The sequence below is a fragment of the Strigops habroptila genome, chromosome 1 (assembly GCF_004027225.2).
Source record: "Strigops habroptila isolate Jane chromosome 1, bStrHab1.2.pri, whole genome shotgun sequence".
NCBI lineage: Eukaryota > Metazoa > Chordata > Aves > Psittaciformes > Psittacidae > Strigops > Strigops habroptila.
In genome coordinates, this window is record NC_044277.2 from 11,810,755 (window position 1) to 11,823,980 (window position 13,226).

Genomic DNA, 13,226 nt, shown 5'->3' on the forward strand with positions numbered 1-13,226 from the left:
GAGGCCAGTAGCCAGAAATAAATTCTTTTTACTACTATTAATACTTATTAATCCTTACAGCAGGATTTGTTCCTCTACCTGGAATATTTAGATAGCATCTAAGACAATAGTGTTTGAGCCACTCACAATAATGGATTTCTTCCATATAAAGGAAAATCTATATGGAAATACATTTCTTCTCACGTCACCTCTATCACACCTTTCAGAGAAGAGATGAGGGACAGCTGTATGAGCATATAAATCAAGACCAGGGCACAGGTTCACACAACTGGCTTGCAGTTACCCATGTTATTTCTATGCTAACACACTCCTTGACCTGTTCCAGCTAGCATTCAAGCAAGCAATGCCAGGGCACAGGCCTAGGAAGAACAGTGTCAAGGCTAGGCCTCAAGACCAAAGAATAATTACTCCTCTCCTATTTACTCATACAGCTGGAGTCAAAAGACCAAGAATCAGATCTAACAAAGGATGTGAGTGCCTTAAGCACTGAGGTAGGACTCCCACTACAAAAGCCAAAATTCTGATCAATGACATACTGAAGTGGGAAGGAAATTGGTTATGAGAATATTTTTCTTCCTGTTTATTGGGTAAAAAATTTGAGCTTGCATATGCACTAATGTGCTGTTGCTCCAGAAAGTGATGTGATGGAGCAGAGAATCAAAGCTAAAGGATTGGCTCAGGACCTGAGCCCACATGCCCTGCCTCAACCTCACAACCTTCTCAAAGCATCGTAGCACAGATCTTCCCATGATGTAACCCAGTGCAACAGGTGAAGTTAGGAAAGTAACATCAGTAAACACCAGTGGAAACTGAGCACATGATTTGCAGCCCCTCTCCTAAAGAGAGTACTACATCGACAGTGCAGGGTTAAAGGAGAAGGGTAAAACAGGCTAGGCTGTATCTCGCTGCATTTGTACAAACCCGATGTGGGTGATTCCCTACTGAATCCAATTGAAAACTACTGATTTTCTTGAATGTAGGAAATTAGACTTCATAATTGCCATCTGCCCCCATTGGCCCTCTGTCCTTTAGTAGATCTACCATATGAGTTTCTAGTAGGAACACATGGGTGCAGCTAATGCAGATGGGACAATAGGACAGGAGAATAAGTTTTATGGAAGCCAAGTCCTATTTGAGATTTTTTTATGCTCCATTTGTGCTGCTTTGTTATGGGAAGGTCCCAAGACTATGGAGGCACGGAGAAGCTGCAGGGAGAACATAAAAGCAGTATTACATGACCTGAATCCAAACACACACATCAGTGCCTCCCTTGGAGGTTTAGAGACATATGTCAATCAGACTCTTATATCATACCGACCTCTGAAGGCACATCAAATGGCTCAACTTCCACTTCAGTTGAGTTCATCTTATCTGAAGGAGAAGCTGACTTGCGATCCTCTCCTGCTTTCTCAGTTTTGTCCTTTCCTTTGGGTGGTTTGAAGTCTTTATCTTTAGATGGCAATTTGATATCCTTGATAATGCTTGAAAACTTCGACTCACGGGCTCCTCCTGAAAGTATCTCCACAGCAATCTGAATGAAGAGACGTCCCCTGAAGGAGACTCCTTCTCCAAAACCTTCGTTAAGCTCCTGGTGATCATCCATGAGGCTGTGGTTCCTGGGTGAGCCATAGAGATTGATCCAGGCAGGCCCAAAGGTAGGCAAAAACCCTGGAGATAAAGCACCTTTTATGTGATTTCCATTAGGTGTTACATGGTCTCCTTATTGTCTGCTCCGAGAAATCTTGCCTTTTGCACATCAAAAGCCAAACCTAGACCCATTTCTATGCAGGTGGGGACCACCTCATATAGAGCAGTTTTGGAGGGCAATTCTTAGGCCCAAGGATCCTGTCCCACCAGGGACTCAGCTGGTATGTAGCTCTTTCTTAGAAGGTGTTCATACCATAAGTGCTGGGGCATTTGCACCTCTTGAAAAAAGAGCTTGCTCCCATAAAATGAGGACTGGGACATGATGGAAGAGGAATGGAGGCTTTCTCACCCTCTCCAAACTGTTCCCAAGCCCATGTCACTGCTCAATTTATATGATTTATTTTTTATTTTCTGATTAAGGACTCAGATACACATTTAAATTGCCAAATTTAAGGAGTTACTTTGCTGAGCTGTGATAATTGACCATGTTCCACACAGAGATCACACAACATAAATAAGGCTATACATGTAGACTCAAACATCAGTGAAAAGACTCCAGATACTGAGCTTTACCTCACATAGGTGAGGACAAACGCACTAGTCGATGGTACCTCCTTGGGCTGTCAAACACCCAATTGAGCCTTACCGAAACACTTTGCTCTTACTGGGTAGGTCAAAACCACAGGTCTGCTCTGCCCAGGATTTGCACTTTGTGCTTTCATTGACTGACAAAAACTGACATGAACTACGAACATACGTCGGTCATCCCTAATAGACTATACTATTGCCACAGTCACAAAGAAGGTACCAAATTGTGTAGCAGCCCTATAACAAGAAAGTCAGCGGCAGACAACCATGCACTGAGCACAAGGTAACATAACTTCAAATTAAGCAAGAGGAAGTGTCTCAGAACCAACAAAAACTATGGATGTTTGCTTGAGCTCTGGGCTTGGGATTAGCCTGTGCCCAGATCCCAAGCAAGTAGGTTTTTCTTTAGGGCATATTCTGGAACATTTTCCCCTTTACCTTTGTCACCATCTTGTTCATTTGATATTTTCTTCAAGTCAATGAAGTGGGTGGCTAAGGCCACATCATTCATGCTGCCTTCATCCCAGACCTGGATTTTGACTCTTCGGCAGAGTGGAGGAAACATTTCCTTAAAGATAATCTGTTCATGCCATACTGGATCTGCACAGTTCTTTTGCACTGTTGTCCTACCCTGAAATGAAAGTCCAACAAATTTAACCCCAGAGGGGTCAGACTCTGGAGAATGGCAACGAGTATAGCACAAACTGCATTTAGCAATATCTCTCCAGTCATTTTTAAAGCAAAAATACCCTATCTATCTTGAAAGTAATTCAGCTTTTCTACTAGCTTGTTTACTTTCCCCTCCGTAGCTAATAAAAGACCACATTATGGCTAAAGAACTCTCACTTGCACACAGCAGAGCCTGGAACAGGGCCCTTGTGCGCAAAGCATATCTGTGAAGCCAGACTTTGGCATTTCTGCTGCAAACTGCACGCCTTCAAATGGCTTTTGAAATACCTGGGTAATGGTAGTGCAGCGCAGTTTGTCTCATAAAAGATTAAATTCATTACAGCTGCCAGGCTGCATGTACCAATGGAAATACCTTAAATGAGCCAATTTATCTAGTATAAAATATTATTACTGTGGCTTGCATTCTGGGCATATGCCTGTATGTTAGGAAGGCAGAGACCAGAGTAATTTCTTGTAGCCTGAAGGAAATGGCAGAACCATATCACAGTCTTCTACCTTCTCATTTGGTGGGGAGAACTGAGCCAGGATACCCACCAATGATACCTCTAAATCCGTATTTTACACACCAGGGTGCAAACTCACATCAGTGACCTATTTTTGTGTCTTCTTCAGCCCTCTATTAAACCTGAGGTAGCTGTATGTGTTTGACCATTTTAATCTACACTAGTTTGAAAAGTAATATTTTGCAATTTGAATTTACAACAAAACATGTTTTCATCTGCTTTCAGCAGCAAGGACCTCATTCTCATGCCTGAAACATCTGTAAAGGACTAAGTGGAGTTCTTTCTGAGACTTCCTTGTACACAGAAAGCATCTCTGGCTTAAAATAATTTGATTCTTTCTTTATTTATACCAAGAATTTACACGAGCTCCTTGATATGGTGTTTCATGGATGTACCCCAGAGGAACCAGGCCCCTGGACCTCCTCTGTGCTCCTCTTCCACCAAAGTCAGAAGCCCCTCTCAGCAGCTATCTGCTGAAGGAGCTCCAGGAGCAATGAAGCCAGACAACACTGAGACAGAGTCTAATCAAATGCTTCCTCTTCTGCTACCCACAGAAAAGCTGCAAGGGTCCTGAATTACAGAAGAATAATTCACTGCCCTAAAATCCAGACTGAATTATCTTTACTGATTTCTTTTACTGCTTCCTTTTTTCATTCTAGGGAGACCAGAACATAGCACTTACCTAATACCACACTAGGTAATCTGTTGTCTTGTAACCTGATGTCTAAGTAACAGATCTACAGAATTCTCTTTCCCCTCCTGCTGCCTTACTCTAACCTACTGCTGTGAGGCTGATATTAGATGAACTGGCATTAAGTGTTTCCATCACTTTGTTCCTGCATAATTTGAGAACCGAAAATTTTCTTTCTGATGTCAGAAATATGTGTATTAATTAATGAAACTACAAGTTAAAGGACATCAGCATAATCACCCGCTGTAGCTAACGGGAAAGAAAGCCTACATTTGTGATCAAGAAGATCCCAATTACCATTTGACCTGCAAACATGACCACCACATAGGGATCCACAAGGTCCTTACTGTCTCCTATGAATGCTTTGGTGACATTAGCCATGATGCTAGAGTTAATCTTCGGCAGTCCTTCTGCTTTGTAAATTCTCACGTAAAATCTGGCCCACGGTCTTTCAGATGGAAAACCCTTGGGAATCAAGAGGTTCCTGAAAGAATAAAGAAGCCATTTTCTTAACATTGAAAACTAAGACAATGAAGTAATATTTTTTTCCCAACAAAATTGTCATCTCAATTTAGTCTGCGTCATGAGAAGATACAAAAAGGTGTATGAATTTGCTTCTGCATCTAAACTAAACATTTTCTGGTTACCATGAGAAAATGATAAAGCATCACTCAGCAAACTTGTATATGTGATATAGAACCAGGCCCAGTTAGACCAGGTTCCTCTGGACCTTATCCAGTAAATTCTGAGTATCTCCAAGGATGGAGATTCCCCATCCTCTCTGGGCCCCTGTTACATTTGACCACCTTCATGGCAAAAAAAATAAATATATTTCCATTCTGAAATTCCCTTGTTCTAACCTGCATCCAGTGCCTCTCACCTTTCTACTGTATTCCTCTGAACAGAGTCTGGCCCTGCCCTCTTCATATAGAATATCCCTGAACCTCCTTTTCTTAAGGCTCGAGAAACCACTACCAGGACCCCACCCACACCTTTCCTTGTAGACCACATGCTCCAGCCCTCCATCCTTTTGGTGACTCTCCATGGACATGACCCAGTATGTCAGTACTGACCAGAAACTTTGCTCCTATTAAATTTAAAGTATGCTGGCAGCATGCTTTATAACATTAAACTTCTGTATCTTACAAGGAGAATGCTAATGCACTTGAGTTTATCTAAGGATATGGAAAATATCCATGCACACACATCTGATGATAGAGGAGAAGGAATAGCTTTTTCTCGTATTTTTTCTTCATATTTCACTGCTCTTCAGAAATACTTCAAAAATATTTGACTGGTTTTAGATAGATGAACTTTCTGTCAGGGAAAATCTGGCACTTAGCCACCGAGCATGGTCAACCCTATCAGCTGCAGAGAAGTGACCCTAACATGCCCTTCAATTTAGTTGAGAAGATTGTAAAAACTCTGCTTGAGCACATCAGAACAGCCAGGTATACAATGCTATCCTGCTATTAACCCTGAGTTAGCGAGGAAAGGACTGAAAGGAGGGCAGAGGACTCTTACAGAATCACAGAATAGCTTGGGTTGGAAGAGACTTTCAAAGGTCATCTAGTCCAACCCCCCTGCAATGAGCACTTGGTAAAGAAGGAAGCAGTAAAAAAGAAAATGTTGCCATACTTTTCAATCTGCTCCTCTGTATCAGCTGTTTTCTGCATAGCTTGTATTGCATCACCTTTCCCAGTCACACTGATGTCACACTTCAGGTACCCCTTGGCTCCTGTCCTAATGTCAGCAGGGTCTGTGAGAAGCGCCCACTTGTCACAAAACTGATGACCTGTAAGATGGACAAACTTAAACATTCAAATAGAGGATGCAAAAATTGCAAATACTTCTCTGCTCCCAGAAAGGGCACTGCAAACAAAACACCTGTGCTTTCAGAAGGACCATGCTGAAGCACACTTGTTTACCAGGCACAGCTTGAGGGTTCAAACTGTTGTGTGATCAAAAAGGCAAACAAAGGATTGATCTAGAGCTCATCAGGAACAAACTCACTTTCATCAATAGTTACTGAGATCAGTGACTAAAGATTAGTGGAAGGTTGGATGAGATTTCAGCAGCTGAATTAAGGCTTTGTGAGTAAAGGCCAACTTTTTGATAAGAACTGACTGAAGATCTCAGAACTCTCTGTCAGCAAAACCCTTGCTGGGACCTGCGGCCAGGCATAACACTGCCAGCCAGCTAAGAAAGGGAGAAGGAGAATGGAGAGCCACCAGAGGAAGAAGCAGCAGCCAGAAGCAGCTTCAGTTCCATCTTTCCAGTAGGAAAATGCACAAGAAAATTGACCCACAACAGCCCTTGCTGCAGCCCTGCTTAAGCAACACCCCTTGAGCAAGGTCCTGAAACCTTAATTAAGTCCTTGGCCATCATCTTGGGCGTGTAAAGGGGTGGGAGGTAGAGACCAGAGTGTACCCGGGATATGAGCTTAAGGTCAACACTCAGACACCACCCTGCTGTAATAATGTGAGCAGGAAATACAGGACAGAATTGAGAAGCAAATGCGGTGAGTACGGACATAGACTGTTCAGTCAGGCCATTTCTCTCTATTGACTCTTGCAGCAGCCCTGAAGAGAGGGTGGCCTGAATGACCCTCCCCTTTTGCATATCTGGATGACATCTATAGCAAGTGGTCTAAACATGTTCATTCCCAAAGACTGAGAAGAGACCAGGTCCTTGAGCAATTATGGAAGAGAGAAAGATGAATGGGTTTTGGATGGTTGTAAAAAAAGGCCAAAACCAGGCTAGGTTATCTTTTCCTAGCTTCAAATTTCAGGCACTGGGCAGCTCTGAGGATGGACCATGAGCTTTTTGTCATCTCCTCTCTCTCATTGCCCCTCTTCTCGTCTCATGCTCTCCTAACTGTTCCTTCCACACGCCATTCAGCTCTCATTCCCTTCACTCCTTCCACTCCAACACATGCAGCAGAGCTTTGGATGCTCTGTAATGAATGAATGGAACTAGGTTTCGTAGAACCTTCAGCTGCCCACTCTGATCCCCTAAAGAAAACCATCCTTAATAAGTGCCTCCCACTTGTCAAGGTGTTTTCAGTGTTGAACTTTTTGCCAAAAATATGGCTGGCACTCTGGTACCCAAATAGGAAAACAACCCTTCCAAAAACCTTGTTAAGTTTATTCCTTGGCATAAACCACAAGCGTCTAAGGTGGAAAAGCAGCACACCTCCCGCTCCTCACCTTCCTTGCCTCACCTCTCATTTAACAGACAAAAAGGGCAAAAAATGCACCACTTACCTGGCTGACCATATACTGTCCCCAGATCTACTTTGAAGGAGCCGATCAGCATGCTCCCGATCAGTTTATTGTGCATAACCTGTTAGAAAAAAGGCTGGTTAAAGAATGTCACTCTCTTTCTATCCAGCCAGCATAAGAAAAAGCAATCCAAAGATGCCATTTGGTTCAGAGGTAATAAGCAGTGACATCCACCACCATCCAAAACTGGGTGTACATAGCCAAAGCAGGTACAGCAAGCATTTGAAATCTGTCCTTTACCCAAGATTATGCTAATTTAGAAACCAACATAGTTGCATCCAGGTAGAATCACATAGGTTCATTCCAGGTCCCAGGATTATATACAGCAGGAGTCAGATGGATGTGTCTTCAGAGCAGATGCAGTTATATTACTTATCCTGGCAGTTATAAATAAATCATAATTAATATAAGCACGTGGGGCATAAATGGTTTCACACTAGGCTGCAGAAATCATATCGCTTTCTGTGCAATAGCTGAATTGCCATAAGAACAGAGTACCCCCAGAGGAGAAAGAACTGAGTGCTTCTTTGCAATTTCAATGTGTACATGAAGGACTTAATTCTGATTTATCCCCCACAATATTAATGAAATCAGAGAAGTCATATACATGTAAATGTGAGAGCAAGCAGGCCCCAGCGAGTCTGTCTCCTTATCCTTCCTGCCAAGTAGTGAATTTAATTTAATTTAATTTAATTCAAATTTAATTAATAATTTTCCTGTGTCGTGATTCCTGGACCTAATTATTTCTGTGCCTGGTTTTCAAATACATGCATATGCTTCACTTTACAGACAAGGCAGAGTCTAGCAACATCTTCTAAGGGAAGATTGGCTCTGAAACTGTATTTCTCAATAAATCTGTAAATGTATCTGACCTGGTTTCAGAACAGCTTAAAAGGTTGAAACGTCTTTCTTAGTTGTGGAAAAGCTCCTGAAAGCAGGCTGAATTGTCTTGAATGCCTTGGCTAAACTGCAAAAAGGAACTAAGCCCATGGGATTTATGTCCACACAAGGTCAATTTAAATGCTGGAGCTGAACAACCAAGGCTCTGAGGACATTTTAGGAATCTGGAAGACATCATACCCTGGCTTTGGACCTACACATCCTTTATTGCGATACAAGATTTCTGTGATTTTGCACTGGATTTTTCATGTGACTTTATTGTGTGCATTTTTCAAGACCAGAAGACATAACATTCCAAAATAAAGATCACTGAAATCTTCATCAAGCTCTACCAGAAAATTCAGGTTTCTCATTGCAGGATAATGTCATTCCCCATTAAGAGCCTGGAGCCACTGTTCCCCTGTGATTTAAGGAACACACTCAGTTGTCCTTGATAATTCCTTGCTTCAACATGGAAAGAGTTTCTAGGGCTGAAAAATCAAGAGTGGGCAAAGGAGCAGTTTTATTTACTTTACTATTAAAGCTTAAAAATTAAGCAACATTCATGTGGGAGAGGAGTCAGTATGAAGCCAATGCTTCCTGCACTGGTGCTGTTTTTCCTCAATCCCTAATGATACCAGGTCCCATCACAGCACCAGACCCTCGCTCCTATGAGACTGGACTAGAATGGGGTGCCCTTGGGTAAATGCTCCTGTTCCCACTGAATCAATGAGGGTGTCCATTCCCTGTAGCACACATTGCTTTTAACCACAGAGGAAATAACTCACTGCTTCTATTAAATGCTCTGCATCCTTTCTAGTAATTTTTTTTAATCATATTTTTTCTAATTTAACAAAGGAGGTGAGCATGAAGCTTAGAGAAAACACCTCTTGTCTTCTTTGAGAGGGAGCATCACATCTACATTGTATCTAATCAAAGGCTGGTGTCTTTTCACACTTGATTGACTCTGTAGATGACAGAAGGATTTTCTTCAAATTTTCTTAATGAGGACAATCACACATAGTGTGAAACTGAGGAGTATTTCAGTACTGGAGACACAGGTTTAGCATGAAAGAGGCATCTCAGTTTTAACACAGCATTACTACAAGATTGCTGGAATGAAGTGGAAGATATAAATGAAGAAAAAATATCTATTAATTAACAGGTGCTGAGAAATAGAAAATCTCATTTTGCCCTCATGTGCAGGGTTTGGATGCAGCTCGATTAACTGCTGAACTGATGGACAATGGCACTCATCTTTTTTGTTTTCATTGAGCTTCCACATGCAGATGAGTTCTTTTTCACAGGTTAAGCAAATTCGGTGCATGAACAATTGTTGGTAATGGAGACTGCCAATCTTTGTTTCTCCTTAGGTGAGATTCATCTAAGCAAGTGGTGGGAAACTTTCCACCCCTCAGAGTTTCCTTCACTCCAAACACACGTATTTCCTCTATTTGTTTCTATTCCCCTGATATATTGCATTCTCCAAAACTATGTTGCAAGGTAATGAATCTCTTTTTTCAGTAGCATACATATGCCTTGTGCTGGGTTACTTTGTTGTGGTTTGTTGGGGTTTTTAAAGCCATTTTTAGCTAAATGACTTTTAATTTCTTAGTGTTCCACCTTCACCAGCTATAAATCAAGTAAGTTTGCTGAGCCTGATGAAACGATGCAGATTTAAAGCAGGTAATTGTGACACATTTCCCCACACCCCCATCACACTCAGAAAGCTGGCACTCCTCTCTCCATCGCTGGATATTTGGAATCCTTGTCAAAAGAGTTTGAGCAGTAGAATTTGTGAGCAAAGAATTTGTGAGCAGTAGCTCACAAGAGCTGGCGCCTTGGTGCTGTGCTGATACTATGTCAGAAACACATACAGTGGCCATACTTTTTGATATAAGTCATAACAGTGAGATGATACCCACTCCCATGCAAAAGATGAGCCATATTCAGCCTATAGTAAACTCTGTCCTCAGGGATAACTGAAGGTCAGATCTGCAGGCACCTTATGCAGGTATGAATTTCATACTGTCCAGCTGGCCATGTGTAAATGAACAATTTTTATTCCTGTAGCTGGGGAAAGTCACTTTATTAGTGGCTCAGCAAAGCAGATACACAGTGAACATCTCTAACAGGTTCTGCACAGAGCTTTGCTATAGCTCCTGACCACTGCCTGTCTCTGTCAAGCACAACCGCATAGACCCTCTCCTGGTGCACTCATTTGAAATGGACAAAGCACTTTGGGGAAAAAGAACCTTTCCTGGGGCAAAAATCTCACTGCTCATTTCTCTGGCCAAGTGGTAGGACTTCTGGCAGTAGAAATGCAAAGAAAAGAAAAATGGCTCATGAAAGGCACAGCTTGTGATATTTCCAAATAATAAAAATACATCACTGTCCAGAGTTTCATGACATCTTCCTTAATTCCTTAGCAGCTCTGCTAAATGTGGTGATGAGCCTCAGTTAAGACAATTAGTATGGCTCCATAGACTTGGCCTTCCAAACTATAAATCGTTATCTAATGCCTCAAGTCCAAGAGCATGTGTGTCTCCTATCTGGGCTGTTCTGAGATGTCATGTAGCTTCACCAGGACTTTACTTACAGTGAGCAGCGGGATACAGCACTGAACACTTGGAGCCCATGCTCCATGCTAATAGCATGTCACTGACGCTCCCAGACAGCCCGAGAGCTACTGCTGAGGATAAGGCACCTAGACAGTTTAGTTAGAAAGAGTTGTTATCTGAGGAACTGAGGCAAGCCACAAGTTTCAACTCAATCATTTGAAATAAGCGGCAGCTTGAAAATTAGGGGAGGAAGACAATGCTGATTAGAGTCAACTAAGCTGAATTTTCACATTCTACCTTGTAGACTGCCAACCCAGCAATGAGTGCCCCTGAAAATGCACGCTTAGTATTCCTTTAGGGTAATGTTCCTACAAATCGTTGCCAGCTGCCTTTCCTCTTTTTCTCACACAAACAACAATGACCTTTACTTACTGTGCTAAGCTTTCTGAGGTACTTACAGAGATGTTGATTATTTTGTCGAACAGGAACACCTGCGGTCCAACGAAATCAAACACAAAGTACTGTGGGAAAAGGGGACAGCAGATCAGAATTGTCCTTGTGCTGGTAGCCAGCGCAGTCAGCAGCATGGTCTAGCTTTTGGGGTTACTGCACAGAGCCCCAGTAAGACACTGGAGCTACTGGAAAGGTGGTGGTCCACACAACAAAACTCTTTCCTTGCTCCCTGGATCATGTCTGCTGTGGCCCAGATCTGTTTTCTACTCTCCTCCTTGCATGGCTGCACAGCACTGCCCTTCACAAATGCCTGTGGCCCTCATCCCACATCAGAAAGTAATGTCAAAAGGCACAGGAGGCAGAAGAAAACACAAAGGTTGGTTTGGGCAATTGTATTGGTCTCATTTATCACCAGCTGGGACCAAGACATGCCAAGGAAAGACTGAAACAGTGAAATGGAAGTAAAAAGAGATTGGGGGGGAAGGGGCAGTTTATACAAAGCTCCCAAACGGATCAATTGAAAAAATGCAGAGGCAGTGGTAGTAGGGCATGATGCAGTGGGTGGTGCTGGGAATGGGATGGACAGTGCCTGAGAAGAGAAAGAGCAAATAAAGCTAAACCCAAGGGAACTATTAGTGGTTCTTGGTCAAGCTTGAAATTCAAACAGCTCCTGGACAGATCTCCCTGCTCAGATAGGAAGGTGCCACAAACTTAGTTCACCCCATTTTGAGCTACCAAGTGGTGGAGGCCACCCAGAGCCATTGAAGATAGTGCCTTCTTCAAAAGAAAGCACCTACCTCATTGTAGAAAGGAGCGTTTGTGCCTTCCTTTACTGTTGTTTGCTTCTTCTCATCACCTATCTCGATGATCACCACAGGGTCAATGTTTTCACCCACCAGCTGCCTGGCCTCGATGATGGTGATGGCAATCTGTGGGGCACAAGGACACCATGCACACTCCAGGGCTCAGGTCCAGCCTGCCTGGGGATGTCACAGGTGCATAAGGGCCATGACCCTGCTCACCTGGTAGTTCTGGGATTTCATCTCCTCTTCATGAATTCTGGTCATCAGCTTTGCCCTGTTTAAATGACAAAACAGGTCATTAGGCACTTCTAAGCAAGAGCTGGTACTTGGGCATGTGTTGGAAAGACTTTTCGTCACTAAGCAAGCATTGTTTATGGCAGGTAGCTTTGTTGGGAAATGTTATGCTTGATTTCATCAGCAGAGACCATCTCTGTCTTTCTTATACACTTGATAATAGGAAAATGTTTTGCATCCACAGACCAGTGCAGCTACCTGCCATGCACGAGAACGATTTCACTTGTTGATCCTATTAAACTTGACTCCATTCCTCCCCTGTATGAAAAGAACAACTACACAAGCTCTTGGCTATAGAGACTGCTGTCCCCTTTGACTCATTTTCATTAGCAGAGTTCATTAGCACAGTTGAGGCACTCTTAGCACCCATTTCAATCTCTCCCTGCACTGGATAGCATCTGGTGACAATCTCTCTCTAGCTGATATATTTTGCTGACAATTACATCCCACTCTGTCATGTGGGAGAGCAGAAGTGAAGGGATCAGTGCTGTCAGCAAATGGATTTTCTGTCAGCAGATGTGTTACCCTAGGGCAAGACCATTCCTGAAAAGGATGCCAAAGGTGTTTAGGGTAATGTTAGGTGAGGTACACAAGGGATCACCTTTTCCTCTTTGGGCTTAAGGGTCCAAAAACATCGGACAGTGCATCACTGTTCATTAAATCTTCCTCTCCCTCTTCTTGTCTTCTGAGAGTGCCATGTTGAAGATTTGCAGTTTCACCATGATCACCTGATGAAGAAAGCAATCAAGAAATCAAAATCACCTCTGATTTCAAGTAGCAAAAAGCTAACAGAAAATTCATCAGCATGACTTGAATATTTAATTATTTGGGTA

General features: G+C 42.6%; 1 protein-coding gene across 1 annotated transcript in view; it reads right to left on the bottom strand.

Moving 5' to 3' along the window:
* FER1L6 (fer-1 like family member 6) overlaps positions 1-13,226 on the bottom strand; it is a 63,780-nt gene that overhangs the window by 38,524 nt on the left and 12,030 nt on the right. The window contains exons 3-11 of the mRNA XM_030505628.1: positions 12,995-13,121; positions 12,319-12,373; positions 12,094-12,225; positions 11,302-11,364; positions 7,386-7,464; positions 5,758-5,914; positions 4,417-4,603; positions 2,674-2,866; positions 1,319-1,668 (exon numbers count right to left, since the gene is read on the bottom strand). Coding sequence (XP_030361488.1) covers positions 1,319-1,668; positions 2,674-2,866; positions 4,417-4,603; positions 5,758-5,914; positions 7,386-7,464; positions 11,302-11,364; positions 12,094-12,225; positions 12,319-12,373; positions 12,995-13,121 — 1,343 coding nt within the window. The remainder of the gene's footprint in view (positions 1-1,318; positions 1,669-2,673; positions 2,867-4,416; positions 4,604-5,757; positions 5,915-7,385; positions 7,465-11,301; positions 11,365-12,093; positions 12,226-12,318; positions 12,374-12,994; positions 13,122-13,226) is intronic.